Source organism: Mytilus trossulus, chromosome 8 (assembly GCF_036588685.1).
Source record: "Mytilus trossulus isolate FHL-02 chromosome 8, PNRI_Mtr1.1.1.hap1, whole genome shotgun sequence".
Taxonomy (NCBI): Eukaryota; Metazoa; Mollusca; class Bivalvia; order Mytilida; family Mytilidae; genus Mytilus; species Mytilus trossulus.
The window spans coordinates 11,184,351-11,208,433 of record NC_086380.1 but is presented as its reverse complement, the minus strand read 5'-3'; the positions used below and the strand labels follow the sequence as shown (position 1 = coordinate 11,208,433).

Here is a 24,083-nt window from a genome sequence, read left to right as displayed (position 1 = left end):
ATGTTTCTAATAAGTTGAAGTCAAATCAACTTGAAACTTGTTCCTTATGATGTGATCTTTCTATTCTCAATGCAAAATTAGAGATTTTCCCCCATTTTCACGGTCGACTGAACATAGAAAATGATAGTGCAGATGGGGCATCCGTGTACCTGGGACACATTCTTGTTTGCTGCTATTTTCTGTTTATCCCTTAAAATGTTAGTTTGTGAGATGCAATAAACAAGAATTATCAATGGGACAACGTGCTCTGGTCAGGCTACCCTATGTTTATGGTAAGTGAAACATGTAATAGGGATTATTATATAGGAATCGTTCGTTCAATTTTAAAATGTACCCTCACAATGCACATGTGTAGTACATTTTATGTTGACCCGAATACAATTGTAATAATCATTTACCTTAACGCAATTTTTTACCAGGAGAATGTTCTAATAGTTTGCAATCAGATATGTATGTTGAAAGAATTGTAATAAGGGTCACCTCAACATTGTAATTTGTCTGATGATTTTAACATGTATAATGAACGTTTTTACTAAATTGTAAGTTGATATGAACATACCAGTATGTCTTAGATATGATTACACATTGAAGGTAAACTACATAAACACAAAATATAAACTTATATGTGTTGGACTTAATAAAGGCAACAGTAGTATATCGCTGTTCAAAAGTCATAAATAGATTGAGAGTTAAAAATCCGGGTTTCAAACTAAAACCCCGAAAAACGCATTTGGGTTATATGCACCTTATTAGTATAATCAAAACATGTCTTTATTATACCTTATATAAGGTATGTAGTTCATGTAACTGCCTTTTAATGGTATGGTATACAGTAGCTGTTTGAAATTTTTACCGCTTTTAACTTTCACCTATGAGAGGGAAACAGAGAAACAACTGAAACACAGAAGTGCAAAAAAAACAAAAGCCAACATACATAGAAACGATTCCTGACATTTTAAGAAAAACGGAAAGTCCCTTATCAAAAGAAAAATCTTAAGCTAAAACACATCAAACGAATGGAAAACAAATGTAACATCTCTGATTTGGAACAGACACTTCTGAACATTTAACATTAGTAAAACCTATGAACTTATTTTTAGAATTAATGTGCAATAAAACCAACACGATGTTAAGCGTTTTGTTAATCTTACAAGGGGGCCTTGCAACATGTGTGTTCGTAATCAGTTTGATAAACCTGGGTATTTTTAAAAACGAGTAGTCCACGCTGGTTAGTAGAATTCCCTGGACGTATTCCTACGATGTTTTTATGCTCCACCTACGATAGTAGAGGGGTATTATGTTTTCTGGTCTGTGGCTGCGTTTGTTCGTCCGTTCAGGTTTAAGTTTTTGGTCAAGGTAGTTTTTGATGAAGCTGAAGTCCAATCAACTGGAAACTTAGTACACTTGTTGCTTATGATATGATCTTTCTAATTTTACAGCCAAATTAGACTTTTGACTCCAATTTCATGGTTCATTGAACATAGAAAATAAAAGTGGGAGTATCAGGTTAAAGTTTTTGGTTAAGGTAGTTTTTGATGAAGCTGAAGTCCAATCAACTTGAAACTTAGTACATATGTTCCCTATAGTATGATCTTTCTAATTTTAATGCCAAATTAGATTATTACCTAATTTCATGGTCCATGGAACATGGAAAAGGATAGTGCAAGTGGGGCATCCGTTTACTTTGGACACATTCTTGTTTTTAATAATCTGCAATCTTTTTGTGATATGTGTGGTATCAATGCCACAGTTTTCCAAATAATTGTAGGTATAATGTATGTACCATTTGTAGTCATATCCGATTCTACCTACCTGATACGATTTTGCGATGAAATTCTTTTCCCATAGTTAACAGAATATTTTGTATATGTCTTTTTTTCATATATTTGGTGTTTCATCGTCGAGATGCCATACATCCATATACTTCACATAATTGACTTTTAGTCATAAGCATTATAATTTATTCGAAAGAAAGACTTGCAATTCGTGCAGTATCAAACTATGACTTATACTAATAAAAAGTATGACAAAAATACAGAACTCGAAGGATGGAAGTCCATGAAAAAGACAAAATCAATCTGAATAAACTTGACCAATGGAACGAATAACAAAAAAATGTCATATTCCTGACTTGTCATACAGTCATGGACAGAAAATAAAGTAAAAACAACTAAATAGTTAATATATATATCTAAAAAATAAATATTGAAATACAACAACATTTGAAAGTCTTTACAAATACGAGACTACAATAAATTAACATTTTATCACAATGATGCACTATTATCAATAATTTAGCACAACAGATCACCGAATTATTCGAGTTAAAGTAAATCTAGTATACCATTAGTTGCCCTGTAATCAAACTTTTTATCAGGATAAGTCGGCGTTTAAGTGAAAACAAGCACTCTGGGATAATAAATCAAAACAGAATAAAACAAAAAACAAATATACCCGAATAAATAATACTGAACTCCTTAACTATGTATGCATAACATTACAAATATGCATATTTTTTTATAGGCAGTTAATTTGTAAATTCTGTAACGCATACAATTGCATAAAAGGGGGAACAAAAATAAGGCGAAAATATAATCCTGTAAACAGGTTTGGCCTTAGGTGATGCGAAACTCTTGAAAAAGAACAAATGGTTTTCCCGTTAGAATGGTTTTACACTAGTAATTGTGGTGCTCTTATAGCTTTTTGCTCGGTGTGAGCCAAGGCTCCGTGTTGAAGGCCGTATATTGACCTATACTTTTATCAATTGTTATTTGGATGGAGAGTTGTCTCATTGGCACTCACACCACATCTTCATATATCTATAAAGTAAGTTTCTTTATAATCGCAATAATTTAACTAGGAAATGCAGAGTTAAAAATTATTTGAACAATCTACTATGATGAACAAAACAATGATACGGATTCAAATATTAAACTATTTTAGCTTATTGCAACTAAATTAATTTGACATATATTCACAGATACTTGCAGACTAAGCTGTCCATTTCTAATTCATTTTAGGGTTATTCCAATTAGCCTTTGATTTTATTTTATTTTTTATCTAAAACTGAAAATGATGAGTGCAATGTGGTCTGCAAGTACCTACGGCAATATGGCATATTTAGATACAGAATGTTATTGCACAGAGCACACTTCCGAACGGGAACGTTTGATATTTTGTGTCATTGAAACACCAGTTGATATTATTCGATGTGATGGCGGTCTTCGATTTTCTTCTATAGCACTAGTCTGTAATCTTGCAGAAAGTCTCGCGTGATCTGGTGTTCGGCACATCATGTGTCTTATGTCTTTCTTGATAAGTCTCATTGAGTCCGGTTCTTTTTCTGGTTTAATCTGTCTGCTTGGGAACGATTGTATTATTTCCCTGACTGGGTCACAGAGTTCTAGAATTATAGTGAGAATCAATACACGGCCATCCTCACAACCAACGACAACTGTTCGGTCGTCGGCTCCTACAGATACGCACGTGGCACAGCCATGTACAAACATGTGACCTTTGACTATTCCGTCACATGTTCGCACGACAATAACTTCCCTAAAATTAGGAGTAAGACCAACTATAAAACGACCATCTAAAACAAATCGTGGTGTACCTATGCCGAATTGCTTATCGATTGGTATAACAGACTTCGGGTTAACTACATTGAAAACAGATCGGTTTTGGTCCATGATGATCATAGAATTGCGAGATAAAGTTAAGTTGTTGATGTCTGACGATGGCGAAAGAAATTCGGGGATGTGTTTAAGGATTCCTTTGTTCTTGAAATCATACACAATAAGACCCTTTTGGATGTACGATGGACGAACGAGACCCTTCTCCATTTCAAAAACATACTGGTCCAACCCTTTTGCATACATTAGAACCAATTGGTTTTTCAAATTCGTTTTGACATCTAAGAATTGACAATCTTCTGCTGCTTCTTCTAAAACATTTTGAATCTTCAGGAAAGTTGTTTCCTCCTCCGTTCCAGATATGTCCTCTAACAAAAGCTGTACCTCATAATGTCTTGATCTTTCTTTCTTTGATTTGGGGTCGTGTGTTTTCTTGCAGATTTGGACGATTGCTGTAAAATAATTTGTGCTCCCACATAGAACGATACACGGAGGTGAAACAAATTCTGTACATGGCGGGAAAGGTACAGTCCTAGTAATGCCATTTTCTGCCTGAACAACAGAGAGAGCATATGTATTGTCACTCCAATCATAACGTGAATAATTTACCAGTGAGATGAAGACTGCATATTCACTGTCCTTAGTGAAATTCACAAATCGATTGTTACCAGAGTAATGTGTCCTTTTACTAGCCTCCAAATCCCAAACTACATCATCACGAAGTACCCGCCAAACTGTAGAACCTTCAGTCATATCTTCTGCTCTCTGACCACGAGTTACAGCAAACCGCCCATTAGGTGATAAAATGACTTGCCTGACCTTGTCGTCCGTATTATGACTATGCTGAAGGATGTCTGTTACTTGACCATTTCGTAAACTCAGAACCTTTGCTTCTGGAACTCTTCCCTCAAATGCCACTATCTTCTGACTGACGGTTGACAGTTGTGCTCCAAACACGTTTCCGGGAAAGATGTTATTTGAATGCAGTATATTTGAATCTATATTTTCTAGATTCCAAACTTGAAACGAATTATCGGCCAGTAAAGATACTACTTTGTTGACAGCATTGGAAGTGTACACTCTTAGAATCGGTGATACAGAAGACTGAAGTACTCTCAAAGGATTACCCGTAACAGTATCCCAAACGGCTAGAAATGTATATCTTGATGCCACAATATACTTATCTTCCGGTGTAAACTCTGCTCCTGTGAAATTAGATGATTGCTCTACTATAACATCTTCCGGTAGTTTATCGAACTTTCGTAACAGTTTATTGTCATGCGTATACACCAAATGAAGACATTTAGCACTTCGACAAAGCAGATATTTTTGTGTGTTTGAAATAACACACTGTCGTAGTTCAAGGTCGCTGAATATGAATTTGCATGTGAATTTACGACTGACAACGTCAAACTCAATTGATTCGACGATTTTTGACTTGGTGAAAATGAAACATTTTGGTTTGTTGTTACTGAATATGATATCTTGCGGAACATCCGATGCTTGCGCCATACATTTGCGCTCCATTAATGGCAATTGATAAAGCAGAATATTCTTCTCAGAATTGAATGCTACATAGTTCTCGTCTGGACTAACCGCGACGGCATGCGCATGAAAGCTGAAACGATGCAGAACTGACTTAGCGTCTACATCTATTATGTATGGCCCAGTGCCCTTTTCTACACAAAATGTGATATATTTATTTGAAACTTCTATATCTGAAACACGTCCATGTCCATATACGATTTCACCATGCAATTCACCGCAATCTGATCGATATATTTTAATCATTTGGTCATTCTGAATTATGTTGAGAAATCGTCCGTCACGAGTCGGGTGTATTTCTCCGAGAGGCATCATCATATCCGGCCTCGAATCGCCTCTTGATAATTCCCAAACCCTGACTCGAGAACTAAAATGAGGTTTTGCTGTTAATAAGATACCATCTGGGCTATTGAATACATCGATATCAATTGGGCAGAACACGTTTCCACCTACATCACATTCGTACTGTAAAGGTCCACCAGGAGCACTGTATATTTGGCAGTTCGGAACAAGTGGACAATGAGCTTGTGCTGCTAAATCGCACTGGTATATAAGTTCTCTTATGTAATTGAAACGTCTAGAATGTGGAAGCAAACGACCGGTCAACTCGACTCCTAGTGAATCGACATCTGCTTGTAAGGCAGCTCCAGACATGCGTAAAGCATCGGCTACTAAGGTTGTCTCTCTGTCGTGAAACATATCGAAGTCGGCAAGTAAGTGTTCTAATGATGATGCTTTCAGGCGATAATAAATATAATGAAAGTTGCAAAATGTTTCTGATCGTAAATCTCCATGTCGCCCACTACACATTAGGCTAAATGGTAGTTCTGTCATTTTTCGTTTATTATACAATCCTCGCACCTCTGACTCGCCGTAAAAATTGTGCTGAACAGGAAGGAGCCGACAAGCTTTATCGTCTGAAGTCATCATCTTCTTTTTTGCCGTCAATCTTGATGGATATGTACAAGGTTTCCTAGTGAATCCTCCCCATTTTCCTAGGAAATAATCTGCAATGGTTGAATGCAGCTTCTCTTCGTCATTTCTAACGTATCGGCCATGTGCTACGATCTTAAAGCAAGGGTATTTCCAACATAGAACACGAATACTGTCGCATTCTTTTTCCAGGAGGTAAGGTTCAAAATACTGACGAATAACACTTACAAGATAAGCCGGATAACGTCTTACCTTCGGATGCCAAGTACAGAACACGTGATTTAAATTGTCTTCATCAGTTGATAAAATATCAACCAGTTCGGATTCTGATAAGCCATCTCTTGATGCTGTTAAATATCCGAGGACTCCGGATAAAATATGTTTCCCGAATTTGATTTCTGCTCTATGAAAAATATTATCAATAACGTCGTTGACGCTGTTTCCAAGCACTTGAGTTTCCGAATCATCATACGAATGCCATAAGGAAACTTCATCGAAAACTATTTTAACAAATAATGGTAGTGTACAGTTTTGAAATGCATTTTGTACAAGCTTCCATTGGTCATACGAAACACTTCGTCGATCTTTGTTCATCATCACTTTCATAACATTTTCACAATCCGTGTTTGATAATGGTGTAATATCTACAATGTTGTCTGGGCATTTGTGTACGAGTCTTGTCAAGCATTCCTTACATTCAGAATTTACCGAAACTACAACTTTAACATTTACTGCAACTCTTGATGGTAACCATTCTAACTTATGTCCATTTTCAAACGTTGACAACAAGTCCAGAGAATCAATTAGAATTATAAGCATCCCGCCAAATTCTCCTCTTTGAACCATTTCGATAAAATACAGTTTTAAAGCTTTGAAGTCCTTTGGAACATCATGACGATACTTGCCCATCACAAAGGCAAGTTGATTACACAATGAGTAAAGCAGCTCTTGCGCAGTGACGGCATTTTGTGTTTGACCTACGAACCGGAACACCAAAGCTGTTCTCATTGCAAGATCTTCATTCTTTATTGCTATATTTACATCTGATGCAATCTTTGCAATTATCGATGACTTTCCTGAACCGGATACACCTGTTATTACTAATGGCTGATCAGTTTCAGAAAGAAGATATTCTTTGACCTTGCTGAGAATGTTGTCTCTGCCTACAAAAGGCTGTGATGAATTTATTGACGCATGCCAATGTTGAACAACTTCCCGATATAAATTGTCACTGTGGAGGGTATTTTGGTTTTTAACGGCATAATCTATTAGTTTCTTGACTGAATTGTGCAAATATCGACACACATTTTGCGTGTATTCATCTACGTTTTTGTAGTGTATACCATTTGTACTAAAATCAACAAAATTTTCCCTGCTGTTATTTGAATCCAGATTTCCCAGAACTTCTTTTCTAAGCGAATTAGCAGCAATTTCGGCGTTAATATCCTGTTCATTGTTGCAAGGAAGAATATCTAAGAATTTCGGTCTTTTTGATGACGTCAGCAAATCGTCCATGTTTGATACAAGCCTACTTAAAAACAAGCATTTATCGTCTCTGTCTGATTGGTTCAGAATGCCTTGCTGGATTTCCTGGTGAATTTCTGAAGATAAATGAATGTTCATTTTATATATAGTTTGCTTTTGATATATTCGTACATAGAACGCGTTCATGTAGTGAAACAGTATCTGCCTACCCTTCCGGAATACATGAGATGACTCTCAGTTTTTGTTAGGTTTTGTTTTACTCAGTCTTTAGTTTTCTATGATGTGCTATGTGGACTTAATTCCCTCTCTACCTTATTTTCATGAGTTTCGAATGTCCCTATGGTATCCCCCGCCTCATTTTCCTTTGATGTTATATCTGGCTTGAATTGTCTTATATACGGTAGTTCAAACTGTATTTCCACATTTTTTTTTATTTCAGGTGCAATAATTATACAAACAAACCAAATGGCGTTTGATTGTCTAGTAGTTTTTATATTGGGTTTTATCCTTCCTTAACGTATGCTAGTTTCAGCACAAACCAAATGTTATAAATTGGTGGTATGCTATTTTTATGCAGTTGAGTATTTTCTCCCATCAATATTGAAATACACGTAAAAGTTAAATGACAGTGAGCATGACAAAGCATATTGTGTTTTGTGTATATAACATTCAATAAGTTTCCCCGAGATCCGCAGCTTTGTGTGGACAAAATAATCGATAACACACAGCCAAAAGAGCATTAACAATGAAGAGGAGTGTTAAACAATAACTTGATTCATCATTTTACACACTTACCACTAGATGTATATTTCAGAAACTTTTCCTTGCTAATTTTGTTACTTTCCAAACACGTTCTTGCAGCGTCTTCTAATATTTCCTGAACAGTTTTCTGTGTATCTTTCCACATTTTTAGCGATGGATCTATAAATGAAAAAAAATATATGTTATTTTGCTATTTTTTCTATACACTTTTCCAATGTTCTTGTTCATTGTCTTTGCTTGGTGTTGGTTTGGATAACTAGACTATGTTGGTATTAATTCGTTAACCTTACTTTGATGTTTGTTCGTACATTTAGGTGTTTTGTGTACGTTTTGTACATCTTCTTGCATGTTTATTTGCGTTTTTTTTTTTTTTTTTTAATTCGATGTATACCTGTTTGATTATTCAAACATGTGTATTTGAGTTATTTTTTCATCTGATTTCTGTTTATATACATTCGTTTCATAATTTTCTACATTTGCATGATGGTCATGGCTACATTATAACTTCTCGATATGAATATCCTCTTTACTTGAAAGGGAGATGATCGGATCGAAGATGTAAATGGAAAACCATAACACATGTATAAATTGCCATTACCTTTGTCGGTACTAGGCCGTTGAAGTCGGTACACTGCTGGATTAATGTTTGTATCTTTTTCATAGATCACGTCTAATAACGCAATGTTTTCCTCTTCCATTAACGACTCCTTCAGCAGCTCAAATTCTTCTTCCTCTATTGTTTCTGGTGGTGTAAATCGTTTGTATTTCTGTCCTAAAATTGCCTTTTAAAAGAAAAAAAAACTATTATTCATTTTGCTGACTTTGCATAAATTTCGATATTTTTTTATTGGTACATGTAGGTATTTGCATGATTTCATTCACCATTGTACAGTTTAAAAAAGTATAGTTGAAATCATTACATTTTCAATTTTCTTAATTTTGATTTTTATTATTGTAAATAATTGGACTGCTGGGATGTTTCCAGTAAGTTTCAATTTACTTTTTATGAAAATTTATTTTGGTAAAATAATCATGTAACCAATTTTATACAAATTCATTTGAAACGAGTTGAGCCGAATTGAAACATACCACAATACATGGACCCAAAGAATGTGTTTGGCAGTGTTGGAGCTCTTTAATGCATGTTTCTGTAGAAGGCCATCCATTTTCTGAAAAGTCTATACCCCATCTCATATCAATTGCCTGCAACAATAAAAAATAATTAAGATACTAAAAATTTTATTTTTATGTTTTTAACCCGTACACAATTTATAAATGATAAAATACCTACGTTAAATGTTAGAAAAATGAAAAAAGGAACAACTGAGGAGTATTCGTATAGTACTGGTTTACGTGTGTTTCACAAAGACATCTTGAACCGGTCAAATTGAATACTAGTATAATCACATTGGATATTTTTCTTAGTTTTAAACTTTCGATATTTTGCTTTGCCTATCAGGATTTCATTAAAAGTTCCATTTACTATGGCTATCTGGTAAGTCATGACAGTCCACGTTTGACAAAATTCCACGAAGTTTTGTTTTCGTTGACAAGACAGGACAGGACAAAGTATCTATATGAGTTCACCACATGACTCTATACATACTTACATGGAAATCCAGCCCATGTGTCTCTTTACAGTAGTCCCTCAGAGCAGGGTACACATCCTCAACAAAAGCATCTCTTTCAACCTCAGAATCTAAATAAGCAAGAAAAAAGCGTACATGGATGAAAACTGTATAATATTAGAGCATACATATAGTTAATTTAAGTATTTATTACGATTTGATTAATCGTTATAAGGACTGGGTATCTCAATGTAACAACGTGGCTAACTCGTGATCGCTTTTCAGCTTACGCGTTATCACGACTTAGTCAATTGTTATGACGGCTGAACTTCGTGATCACGCGTTAGCTATGTCGTTATAACGAGTTAGCTTAGTCTTGATACCGAGTTATATAGTTATATAAAAATTACACATAACAGGCTTCCGTGGGCCTATCATCTGTCAGGTTTCATTCAAATATTAAACGATTCGCGTGTTATAACTTTGGAAAATCAGACTTTTCAAGGCAATATATATCGAAACGTAAACTGAAATATGTTTGTGTTTCATTTTTTTTATAAATTTTAAACCAAAAGAGATTTTTTTTATTTTACAGTCAGAGCTTATACATGTATATCTTAAGGTTAAAATACCCCATACCTGTTCCCGCAGAGCAGATGTATATTTTAATCTCCTTAGACCTAATTTGAGGGATGTCTTCTGCTTGAATCCCACCAAACAATATCTGTTTTGTATGAGATCGTTCAGTATCCATCAGGTCTTTATACCGAAGGGGTACTTCCATCTCTCTTCGGACCTCATCGGTCTCATCCTGGTCGATGACATCATCTAAATGACGTAGTCTGAAGGGGTTTACTGGACCTGCAAGACATAAAAGTAACTTTAAAACAGCTAGTTCGTTCATATGTTGTACTGTTTTACCACTGTCCTAGGTTAGGAGGAGGGTTGGGATCTCGCTAACATGTTTAACCCAGGCACATTATTTATGTATACATGTGTCTGTCCCAAGTCAGGAGTCTAATTAAGTGGTTGTCGTTTGTTTATGTGTGAAAAATTTGTTTTCGTTCATTCTTTTATATAAAAGAGGCCGTTAGTTTTCAAATGGCATTTTCGTTTTTTTTCTTTTTATTTATGATTCTGTATATCCCTCTGATCTCGTTCGTCTCTCTCTTGGAGGCAGCAAATAATCATATTACATATGCTGGGTTTGATATTCATTTTAAGGAAAGAAAGTATTTGCAAATGCACCTTGAACAACTTAAAATCAATGTTAACTCAACTATACTGGTTGGCAAGTAGTCTTAACTGAATCCATGTCCAGTGATCGATATTACAAACATGTTTAGGGAGAAATCTAAAGTGTTATTCATTGTACTTTTTCCACGCAAATAAGACTTATGCACAATTAACCGTCTTTCTAATACAGTTTCTTATGGATGTTATCTTCTGCGAATTATTCCGACAAGGTTTTAATAGTCAACTGATTCATATTTGTAAAAGTTGAACTGATTTATAGACAAGGTTCACAGTTATACTAGCAATGCCAATTACCGTTTATTTTTTGTAATTCAAAATTATGATTTTTTTAATAAAAATATTTATGACAATCTCACCTTTTAATGTCATTGTCCACACTTTACCGCTTCATATTGTAGATGAATGGGAAAATTTAGTCCTGTCATTCCGACTTTTAATTTAAATTTAACTGCATTTACATGTTATTGCTAAGCATATTAATTGAACATAAAGATTAAACTTTTTGAGTTTCTTCCTTTGTTCACATAATATATTTTGGATTAAAACATTCATAAAATTTTAATCTTTACGTTATGGTTTAAAATGGACCAAAAGATTATAAAATCTAAGTGTTAAAAGAATTTTATTGATTCATAATGAACGTATCGAAAAAGTCGAACTTGTGGATTTTATTTGACGAGCAAAGGGCTTATAAATCAAAACTCTAAGGTTATAGAAGAATTTAATAAACTTCTGCATGAACGACAAATGATTTGTCGTTTTGTTTGTTGTGTCTGTAAATGTGTTTTCTTTATTTGCTGTATATACAGATAAGCGTATTATTATAACTGAAAAAGAAGACACTTTGTGAGTGACGATGGAAGTGTTTACCAACTCTTTGTAACTGTACATGTATATATATAGAGAGATTAATACCATGGCCTTTTCCATATCAGCCCGAGACGGAGTCGAGGTGCTGATATGGGTCTCGGGATGATACCCAGGCTGATACGAAAAAGGCCATGTATTAATCGCTTTATCATATACTTCCAACAATAGTTTTATGTAAGGCAATGTATATATATAGTAATAAAACATGTGTAGTTATCTTTTTTGACAATAACGCCCCGTTTACTCAAACCCTAGATCCCATCCTGGTGAATGGTCAAAGATTAAATTGTTTTATATATATAGTGCGTTTAGATTCGACGGACCTTGGATATTCAGGTGATGTCTTGAAACACAAGCCAAATCTGATATAGCTCTATCTCATTGAAGTTACAACTATATACGTCTCGTTATTAAAATGGAACACATGAAACTAAACGCATATATGTCTTGAACATTTATTCAACAAAAGTATGCATTGAAGTTAGAGGGAAACCAACTTTTTCATTGAACTTGCAACACGATTTACCATATACTAAATTGTATTACTAATATAAAGACATTTAAAGTAAATCTGAGTCAATATTTAAACTTTATATATAATTGATAAATGTCTGCGTATTCGTTACAATATATGTAGAAAATATTTACACCTTGGTCCAAATAAAATATTCTAATTTATTGACACTTGATATTATGAGATTCTTTGTGAACTTTATGTCTCTGTTTTATTCCAATAGCTTAAATGTTTAACACTTGATATGACTTCTTTTATCATGATAACTATACATTTGAAAAATTAGCGTTACTCTTGTCTGAAATTAAATAGAATAGATCCATTCAGGAAAGATCCATTGGCGGATCCAGGGGGTGGGGTGATGTCCGGGATTGGACCCCCTTTTGTTTGGCCGATCAGCGCATTTGAAAGAGGACATATAGTTGTACTCCCCCCTTTAAAATGGCTGGATCCGCCCATGAGATCGTAACATTTTTCAATCTGTAATTCAATTCTGCATCTGAAGTATATCATGTACATGTAGTTATATTTGTATGAAAATGAATTTAATAACATTAGTTTCGTCCTGAATATGCATGAAATATTTGCCACTGGACGTTAAGCAACCAATAATCAAATTAATCAATATAACATTAGTTTTCTACATTCAGACGCACGTTATTAATGTGTCCGTCTGAAGTATGTCAAATCTAAATGTTAAACATTGGAATCCCGGCGATCTAATTAACGACGTTTCTTTTTGTGTAATTAGCTGTTCAGACCTATCAAAGTCTTCTCTGGACTTCTTCATCTTCTATTCTTCTTTGCTTTTTTTTCGACTCGTGAGTATGAGACGTCCCCTTGGTATCTTCCTGTTTACATTTCTTTTATTCTTATCCATGCGGTCTAGGTATGAATTATTTAAGCCAAAATTGTATGAGAAAATTATCTGCTATGTGTTGACCTGTTCTTCTTTATTTTATTGTGTTGGGTTGTTGTTTAATTTCAGCTTGAACCCTCTTCATTCGTATTCGCTATCTTGTAAATTCTTGTATATAAGAAATTTTACAATTGCAGACTATATTCTATTAGAAGAATACTATTTGAAATTATTTTTATGTAACATTTGACTGCATTTTTGTAAACTAAATGTAGCTTTGGGTTGATGGATAATCCTTATTGTTTTGTTATATTGTGTCCTATAACAATAGTAAGATATATGGTATACAGTTTCAGTATACATTATTCATCACCAATCAATGATCACGATTCTGAGGTATTGACAACCGTGATACTTGATATTTCTATAGTGAAATTCCAATGTTCATGTTATTTTGTTTCATGAAGTCAAACTGGTCAACACAAGATTTGTATGAAATTTGTAGAGCCTGCTTGCTATCAATTGAAAAATTTGGAGAAGAAGTTGCTAAGGTGAAAAACGTGCGTCTAATTTGTTTGTCCTTTTTGAAAATTAGAATATGTTTGAACTAATTATGAATTGAAGTAGCAACACTGAACAGGGTTTGGCAAATGAAAGAGTTCAGGGTTTGGATTTTCATTGTCAGGTGCGGATCCTAATTTTTTGAAAGGGAGTCGTACCGTTAATATTCTGTCGAGCGGAACGGAGCGAAAACAGTTTGGACAATTTTTTGTCGAAAAACTATAAGTTTACCGATAAAAAGGAAAGGAAAGTAATACACCACGACAGATAGATTTAGTAATTGTTTTATCTAATTTATTGCATATACAAGTTAAATTACTTTTTATACAATTTTTCAATAATATTCAAGCAAGTAGTGTAAAAGTGGACTGGATGGGACAAACTTCTAAAAAAAATCTATAACGTCAGCATTTACACTTCATTTACCATTACATACATATATACGTATGATTTGAGTTGTTATTGCAGTTTGTACGTTTGAAAACATTTGTTTAACTTTAAAAATTCAGTTTTCAATGAAAATTGTCATGAAATATGAATGACACTTGTGTCAGAAGGTTTAATCCAGTATCAATAAGGTGTAAAGTCATTCAGTCAATAGTAAGCGAGGTCATTCGGGTTATAACTGGTGCTTTCGAAGGTCACCTGTAAATGGACAATTTTGTCTTTCTTTAGGTGTAATAGCTTTCTTTAGATGAGCAGTTACTGACCACACGGACTCGGTTAGGATTGTTTAAAATACGGATATAGATAGTAAACTGCACATTGCTAACAACACTATTGATGCTAACGAAAAAAAGTAAATAATACAATTAGATAGAAATAATACGAACACAATATTTGAAAAACATTGATAAACATTTTTAATCTTCTAAGGGAGCTACCATTTGATTTTTTTCTGATGGGGGGGAGGGGGGTTAGGATGAAAAATATTTTGTCCTGCATTTTTTTATAGTTGTAATCTCTGTCCTGCCTTTTTATTTTTCATTCCATCCGGTTCTGTTTTTTTTTTAGTTTACCCTGCCTTTTTTAAATAAATTGTCGTCATATCTTCTTTTTTTTGCAAGTGTCTCATCCTGCCTTTTTTTCACTCAAAACTCCCGTCCTGCCTATTTTTTTCAAATTTCATCTTAGGCTAGCCCCCCATAAAAATCAAATGGTAGCTCCCCAACCGAGTCCTAATGTTCATGACTACTGAATAAATCTGTCATTCGCCGAGGTCATATAAGCATATGTATTTGGCATGTTTAAGTGGTGCAGTTTGGGGAATAGGAGGTAGTTGGTTATGTCTTTTATAAACCACATTTAGCAGATTAGACATGGAACCGATTTTACACGTCTTGGCTCCTTTTCTGTTAACTCTATAGAAACGTGTTATTTATTGTATATGTAAACAATAGCATTAGGTATTTGTATAAATAAGGAATTACAATTTGTTAAATTGCTTTTCCATTAGGGACAAAGTTTATCTGTATTGTATATGTTTCTATTCTTTATAAGGTATAAATATACTCAAGTACAATAAATACTGATAAAATACTGATTATATATACCCTACTTTTGACACTTAATCTACTCCTAACTGGTGTTGTATTTGTATATCAGTCGTAAATTAGCCTTAGAAATAGATAAAATGTAGACATTAAATCTTTCTTATACATACGGCAAATGTAACATATGTTCTGATACATTTTAAGATCTTTTAAATTTTTGCAACATAACTTGTGTCGTTAAGTTTCAATGTTAAAAAAAGCGCAAACAATAAAAGAAATATGGATTGGAAAGAAAAGATTTTCATACTTCTAATCGTAGATACTTTAACTCCTTCGCCTCCAATCCGGCATTGTAGTCGTGTGGGGATTACAATTCTTTAAAAGCCCGTATGGCCCTTCATATTTTATTAAAACAGCCATAGCTTGATATACTGGTCTTTCACCAACCATACAATTCGTGATCCATAAACTCTTCTCAGATGTGTGTTTATGTAATATGGCAACTTGAATGGCTTTTCAGAGTTCAAAATCGGAAAGACGTGAAACGTAGCCAAAATCTGGTGGGATGGGAATCTTTTGAAGGCCACTACACGTCAATGGTATGGGCTGTATATGTATTAACTATTATCTTCAGTGCATGTATAGAAGATACAGAAACATAGAAAATAGGCCTACACATAAAAGAATAAGCAGAACCACCTATAGATTATATAAAAGTCGACTTATCCCTTGTCTACAACACGGAGCCTTGGCTCGCACCGAACAGGCAATACAAGGCCCCAGAAATTACTAACGTTTCCATTCAAACGGGAAAACCAACGGTCTTATTTATATAAAAAAAAACGAGGAACGAGAAACACTTAAGTCTTACGAATCTTACGAATCACATCAACAAACGACTACTAAACATCAGATTCCTGACTTATGACAATGCAAACGATTGCAGTGGGTTTAAACTTTTTAATGGTACAAAACCTTCACCCTTATCTGAAACAATAATTTAACATCCCAACGTGGAGAGACACACTAAAAAATATCAATTGAAATGGCTTAGCTAAATCAAAAGACATATTAAAAAAGTGAACATACACTGAACGAATGCATCTGATCTTTGATACAATTTAAATTCAAAATGAATTAAATAAGGAAAAATGATTTAAGTAACAGTATTATATATATATTATCTGTATTTTAATAATTTTGAAAAGCCAAGGAGCCACTATCTTTCGTATTTGGGATGTCAAATGTTATGAGCTCCCTTTTAGATCGACTAAGTCCAAAGTACCGGTGACATGGATGTGTGCTTCTATATTTTATGAGTCTATCTTTATCACGACTATAAATTCCTTCATGAGAAATAAATAACAAAACCGTTCAATTTAGTCTGTTATAATGTGAAGAAAACCCGTAAAATTTCTCTTAGATATGTATGAGCAAGGATTAACATACTAAATGGTATGCTCCATATTGATGAGATGCGCACATGCTGTTATTAAGGTATTCAAATTAAGTAAATATTTATGCATTAAACAAATTAAATGTAGAACACGGATAGTCTTAAAACTTTAAAAGGCAGTTAAAGCTACTTAAACTAAATGTAAATTTGTATTTAGGGGTAAAATTAAATACAGCTGAAACGGGCCTTTGAAACATTCAAAGTATTATTCGTATTATGTGTTTATTGACTTGGAAGTATAGGTATCAATACATATCATTTCATGATAAAAGTTAAACTTGTTTAATTTATGTCTTTTCCTTACAAATGATTTGTGAAGGTCACATCTTTTTAATCTTTTTTAAACATACTATTATAAATTTGATGCAATCCTATTTCAATAATAACCTTCAATTTTTCTATAATGAATATGAATTAAAAGGGATGTGGGGTATATATGATATACATAAATAAGACATCAACCCCATGACAAAAAAAAAACCGCAAAGATATCTATTCTGGAGGTCAGCATAGATATGATTTGGTATTAAAAAGTCTGTAACAAATACCCTCTAAAAATCCTAGCCAATTAAAGCAATGAAAACATTGAAAAGAATATTATGCATAGGTGCCTCGTTAATAACCGTATATATGCAGACAAATCAATCTTATGTCCTTTGTATATATATATGTTTTTCAAACTTAAGTTATCCCCATTTTCATACATATCAAAATACTAGCTCATGCCTATGACATAGACATGAAAGAGAATAAAAAGTGGGTTCCAACTGAGATGAACAGATTTTTTTTTAAAAGGTGGATTCCAACCCACATGATAATGTATGCGTTGGGGGGGGGGGGGGTGTCCAGATTTATATCACCATTCAAATGGGTTGATTGTCGATAATAAGGGGTTAAAACTCCCGGACCCACCGTGGATTCGGAACTGATCACCGATTTTAATATAATGGAAAGAATGTTACCTCGTTTATACTCGCACTGTCTTTAATAAAAGATTTGTTTTTAACCTAAATGACGTGAACTGATATATTTTTTTATATATTCTTTTATTTATACAAAAGTCATATTAGGTCTAAATTATATAGTTTGTTCCATTAAGGTTCGTAACAATTATACATGTATATAAATTGTTAATGCAGGGGTCCCATACATTTCATCATTTCAGTTGTTTTAAAAAATGTTCGACACATGTAATAAAATCTACAAAAACTAACATAAAAATAACAACTATTGAAATAATATTAAAATTGAGAATGGAACATCTTGACCACGAAGTAAATATTGATCCGGATTTTTTACCAGTATATTCCAAACCAAAAACTAGCAAAGACTGGTTAGTTGATAAAGCCTTTGAGAAATTTTAGGATTGTTCGTCACTCCTATAATCTTAACCTTCGAAAATAAAGCTTGTTTATAAATGTTGTAGTCACGAACAATTAGTTGATCAGATTAAGACTTCAGGATAAGTTATTTATGGTCATTGTCATTATAGTTTTGAACAACAGAATTATTATTTATTTCGTGGACGTTGCTGATCTGCGGATCTGATTGAATATTTTCTCGTGTGATATTCGTAAATAATCATCTAAACAGATTTGATCAAATCAATGGATACATTTAAATGCTTATTAAGAATGCATACTATATTGTGTAAAACTTGAATGGTTTTATGTGTGACAACACAAAGGTATTGCAGTACTGTTACAATGTCTAGGTCGTTCTTTGCCAGACAATTGATGACTCAAACGGCCGCTTTTGTTTAATGATGGCGAACGTTTTAAATATAAAGACTTTTCTACAGGTCAGATGCCGTACTCCGACATCATCTGATGTCGATCACTTTACTTTCATGGTGAAAATAAAAGAAGAATATTACTGAGGAAAAGAATGGCCAACTCAACCTTTGCAATTTTCTAAGTAAAAAGGGGCATAATTCTAGAACTGTAAATAAATCGCACCCACATTCGAACTCTGTCTGCTTGTTTGGTTGTTATTAGGATTTGGTACGAGTTTCATAAAATTTGCATGAGGCAGTGAGTAGAGCGCGAATACACGAAAAGGGGACGGACTGTATGACGGAGAAAGATAATGGACTATATCTGATCAGAAGACAAGTCCCATCGTCTTAAACCTTGCGTTTAATTTTGTTTCCATTAAGTGGTAGATGGAGTCACCTAAAACGGCAACTGAAATAAAATAACTTAGATATATATTTGGGTTGTTTCTCATCTTCATTGGATTCTTGGCTCGTGTACAGACACCCACATCCCTGTGTTTCCTCTTTACATGCAGGGTAACGCAGATCTGCACTTTGATCAGATTAACATGGTACTTTCATCACGTCTGGGCAAATCCATGTTACAACCTGTCATCTTTGTTGGTGAATGACTATAGAGATCGAAACTGGCCACTTACGGTTATTTTGGATACCCACTAGATCAACACCCGCTATCTACCAATACCCAAACAGAGAATTGGGTTTAGTTTAAACTTCAATGACCGCATTTATGTTTGACAAACACATTGAAACTGTAAACGGTGGAACATGCTCTTTTACTTATTCTGGAGAACAGAAGGGTCTTGTTAATACCCTTAACAAATACTAACAAGTATGGTGACGAGGATCTGAGCATAGTGTTAAAAGACTTTAATATCAAAAGTTAATAGCAGCTTAAATTACACCTTGTGTATTCCGACAGCAATAGACAGTAATCATTTTGTCAAATGTTTCTATGTTATACCTTATTAAAGGGCCGACCGCTAATTTCCAATGTTGAAAAAGTAAACATTTAGTTAACACAAAACGGTCTTATCAGTTCTATATGTTATGAATTTGATCAATATTAAGTGTTTTTCGATTGAAATGATCGATTTGGAAGAAAAGTAAATACTATTTTGTTGGTAATTACAATAGTTAAACATTACCAATCTATAACTAATAGTTGGTTGTTAAAATAAACTGATAGTTTAATGTTTAGTCAAGTAATTACTTAATTGTCATCGGTAATTATAACATTACGATTTGTTTCCCCTCCCAGACGCACCATCAATAAAGGGTGTTTCATTTCGGATAATAATTCTTTCAGTAATATCTAAAAAAAAAAATGTTGATTTTTTTCCTAATAGAACAGAAAATTATCCAATACTCAAACTAAATGGTTTCAGAACAATGCTTTTATTTCATGAAAACCGTTTACTCTCTTGAATTAAGGTAACATACGTTTTAACCCCAGTTGAAAATGGCTATTTTATGAAACCAAGTACTAATGGGCCTTGCTAAGTTAGTTAATATGTTCTTACGGGTTCACACAAATGATTCCAGCTTCGTATGGTGTCTTGTATAGAGTATAGTCACTTGCTTGAAGCGTTGAATCTGTTTTGCAGGTTGGGGCCATTTTTTAAAACTTAACTGAGAATCTGATTTGGTAATGTTATCCGGGTGCATGAAACTAAGAAACATTTTTGTTCAATGATAGTGTTTTAAGCAGTTTATGTCATAACCCAAGCTTATATTTACATGTAATTCCGTCCAGTAGCCCTTATATGCTTGATATTACCTTTGCTTTTCCTAAATAAGCTGGTTACTTTTGCAAATTATGTCATGGATGAAGAGTTGTCTCATTGGCACTCATACCACATCTTCTTATAGGTCTTATCTATAATGAATTCCATTAAGAATACAGATGTTTTTTTTTTTTTTTTTTTTTTTTTTTTTTTTTTTTAAAAAGAGTAAGAAGAATAAAATAATTGATTGTCAGAGCATCATTTTGGTTGATTAGCACCAATATCGTTTATACAATTACAAAGTTTCGATATCCTTGATGCATTAAACATCAAAACGAACGCAAATTCAATGTTTTCAATTTTCATCAGAGAATTTTGAACATTAAACGGTCGTTAACTTATATTTAGAAGGGTTATTTCAAAATAATTATAGTATATCTATATTAACCAAATAGAAGTTTGGTTTACGCCAACAGCAAGCCAAAAAGGCTTGCAGAAAAAATAGAAAAAAAAGTAATGTCTTCTTAAATAGCTAAGTGCCTTTATCATATACCTAGCTATTTGTTTTTCTTCATCACATTTGCGTTAAGAACTAGTTAAACCGATCACAAGGCCAGAACCTCGCCTGCGTATCTTAATGAGTTTGGGAGTTTTGGATTTGCTTTCGAATTTGTTTCAGTATACATTGTTTTTACCCAGAGCGATTTCTACAACCACCTCGGTCTAACGATGAGAGAGACAAGGGATTGTTGGCTTAGAATTAATGTCACAAAATGTATACACGCACTTGATAAAACCAAAAGAACTTTATTGTTATAATTCACCTCAAAAATATTTAAAGACTACACATTGGCGGATGCAGGGATGGGTGGGTTCCGGGGGTTGGAACCCCCCCTTTTTTTTTGACGATCAATGCATTTGAATGGGGACATATAGTTGGAACCAATTTGTCCTGGGTTGGGACCCCCTTTTTTAAATGGCTGGATCCGCCCCTGCTACATGTTGTCCTCTTTTGGTCATTTGAGTTGTTTGGTTGCTTTCTCATTGATATATACCCAAATCTCCCTTCATTCATCTTTCATAGCATAATCTGATCACAAATATACAATTTTATTTTATGTTGTTTTCCTACGGCAATTCAAACAGATAAAATACTTGTTACTATTTGCTCGTTTGAAATTAGATATTATTGCCTTATTGATCACCAACGCATTGTATTGTATTAGGAGAAATAGCTATTTAAAATGACAATCAAAATATTACATCATAGACTATATGATTCAATAAATCCGTTTAAGACCTTACCGTCTTCTATGGCTAATCCATTCATTTCTGAACTAATCCTAATTCGATTCCATTGTTCATATATTGCATAAATATATATTTTTTCTTCTGTTTATAGGATAAGCTCGAAGATTAATCAAGTTCCGAACGACCGTTATACTTGTGAAAGATGGAATTAAAGTTCGATCACAATCACCGGTAGCTGTGCCACTAGTTCTTTTTAAATCCAATGGCAAAACAATGAATTTTAAAACCTTAGCTACGTTCAATAGATTTGTACAAATTTGCTTATTTAAATCCCCTTGGAACACTATCAGTCAGGAAAATAAAGATATACCCATCGAAGTTTGATCTTATTGTAACGATCTATAAAGTTAAAGGCTACATAGAAAGATTCGTTAAGAGTCAGTTGGTTCACCAGTTTTATGGCTTCTAATATGGAGAAATGATATAATACACAACGAACGCGCTATACTAAACATATATAATTCAATTTAATTCTTCTTTAAAATATCTGTTGAATAGAAGGAATAAATATTGATAATTTATTTGGTATAAACGTTTTTTGCTAATGAAATTCGTATTCAACTGTACTCAGCAGAGAAAATATATTCAAACGTTTTCCAGTTTGTTAAATTTCAATTTGAAATTTAAACGTTTGTATATATTTCTTTGACTTTGTGTTTGTTCTGTGTCATAAGACAACATTTATTAAATATCAGGAATCGTATAATGTATCAGTGGTAATGACAATCTCAAATTAGTATTCCAAGATCATTTCAACGAGGAAATGACGACAGATACATTACGTTTTATCGAGGAAATGACGACAGATACATTACGTTTTATCCTTTTTAGTACACTTATAAGGCTTTACGAAGATACTGCAATGCAATTGCAAGAGGCGGATGTAGTGCCTAAGAGGGGGCCTGCTCCAGTCACGCTTCAGAAATTTCCTATATTAGCAACAATTGTTTTCCCAAAAAGGAGGCCCCGGGCCCCCTGCCCCCATAAATCCGCCTCTGGGCAGTCAGTGGCCCCCTCTCATGTTTTCGGGATCCGCCACTGATTGTAAAATATATTGTTTCTCCTATATCTTTGATAAGTTAACTTATGTCTTTAATATAACAAAATGAATCTTGTTGAAAATGATATTAAACATGCTTGTCTCTCTTCCAGCACCTTTAATGATGTCTTATATCGGAACCATTGCCGGGTGAAAAGTACAAAGTGGTCTAAGCGTGTATTTATGCCTAAAATATTTATAAAATCATAACATGCATGCTTCCTTTTGTAAAGTAACTATTATTTCATGAGATGTTTAAGTTGTCGTGTCATATCCCTTCTCTCAAAATACTTTACGGGTACTTATCGAAGTCAAACATACACCCTTATACACGGTCTTTACAAACCACCAACATGCACAATGACGACATTGTGTTAAATATAGTTTGGGTATATAAGGCCACAGACACTCGTCTCATAATTCCCCCCCCCCCCCTATATACCTTTATATAACATAAAGGTATATAGAGAAAAAAACATAGGGATAGTGATCCGGTGTTAGCTAACTTCTTAAAAGCTTTATATTTTAGAAGGTGGAAGACCTGGGTGCTTCATTCTTTGTTTATGGATGCCTCATGTTAGGAAGTTTCCGACAGTCACATGTCCAATCAAATGTCCTTGACCTAATTTTCATGGTTCAGTGACTACTTGAAAAAAAAGTGAATATCTTTTGTAATGTTAAATTCTCTTATTATAAGTAATAAGATAACTATATTTGTTATGTGCGTACCTTTCAAGGTCCTCATGCCCGTCATAGTTTTCACTTGACCCTGACCTCATTTCACGAATTAATGAACAAGGTTAGGTTTTGGTGGTCAACTCTATGTCTCAGATACTATAAGCAGAAGGTCTAGTATATTTTGTGTATGAAACCTGTAAGGTGTACATATCAAACTGGTAGGTGTCATCTGACCGTGACTTCATTTTTGTCGAGCCTGCAACTTTTGTTTCAGAAAGCTCGACATAGGGATAGTGATCCGGCGGCGGCGGCGGTGTTAGCTCACTTCTTAAAAGCTTTATATTTTAGAAGGTAGAAGACCAGGATGCTTCAAACTTTGTATATAGATGCTTCATGTTAAGAACTTTCCGTCAGTCACATGTCCAATGTCCTTGACCTCATTTTCATGGTTCAGTGACAAATTAAAAAAAGTTAAGATTTTTTGTAACGTTAAATTCTCTCTTATTATAAGTAATTGGATAACTATATTTGGTATGTGCGTACCTTGCAAGGTCCTCATGCCTGTCAGACAGTTTTCACTTGACCTTGACCTCATTTCATGGATCAGCAAACAAAG

At 33.9% G+C, this 24,083-nt stretch overlaps 1 protein-coding gene across 2 annotated transcripts; it reads right to left on the bottom strand.

Annotated features, from left to right (window-relative positions):
* Positions 1 to 2,173: 2,173 nt before the first annotated feature.
* On the bottom strand, positions 2,174 to 22,097 carry LOC134728282 (NACHT and WD repeat domain-containing protein 2-like). 2 transcript variants are annotated; one of them, XM_063592830.1, is made up of 7 exons: positions 21,745 to 22,097; positions 10,565 to 10,786; positions 9,968 to 10,056; positions 9,447 to 9,560; positions 8,956 to 9,139; positions 8,391 to 8,516; positions 2,174 to 7,711 (listed from the first exon to the last, which is right to left on the bottom strand). In XM_063592830.1, exons 1-7 carry the CDS (start codon positions 21,767 to 21,769, stop codon positions 3,135 to 3,137), a joined length of 5,337 nt encoding a protein of 1,778 aa, XP_063448900.1. In that variant the 5' UTR covers positions 21,770 to 22,097; the 3' UTR covers positions 2,174 to 3,134. The 2 variants fall into 2 exon arrangements, with proteins under 2 accessions (XP_063448900.1, XP_063448901.1); XM_063592831.1 differs by lacking the exon at positions 21,745 to 22,097 and adding an exon at positions 11,539 to 11,667.
* Between the last annotated feature and the right edge of the window lie 1,986 nt (positions 22,098 to 24,083).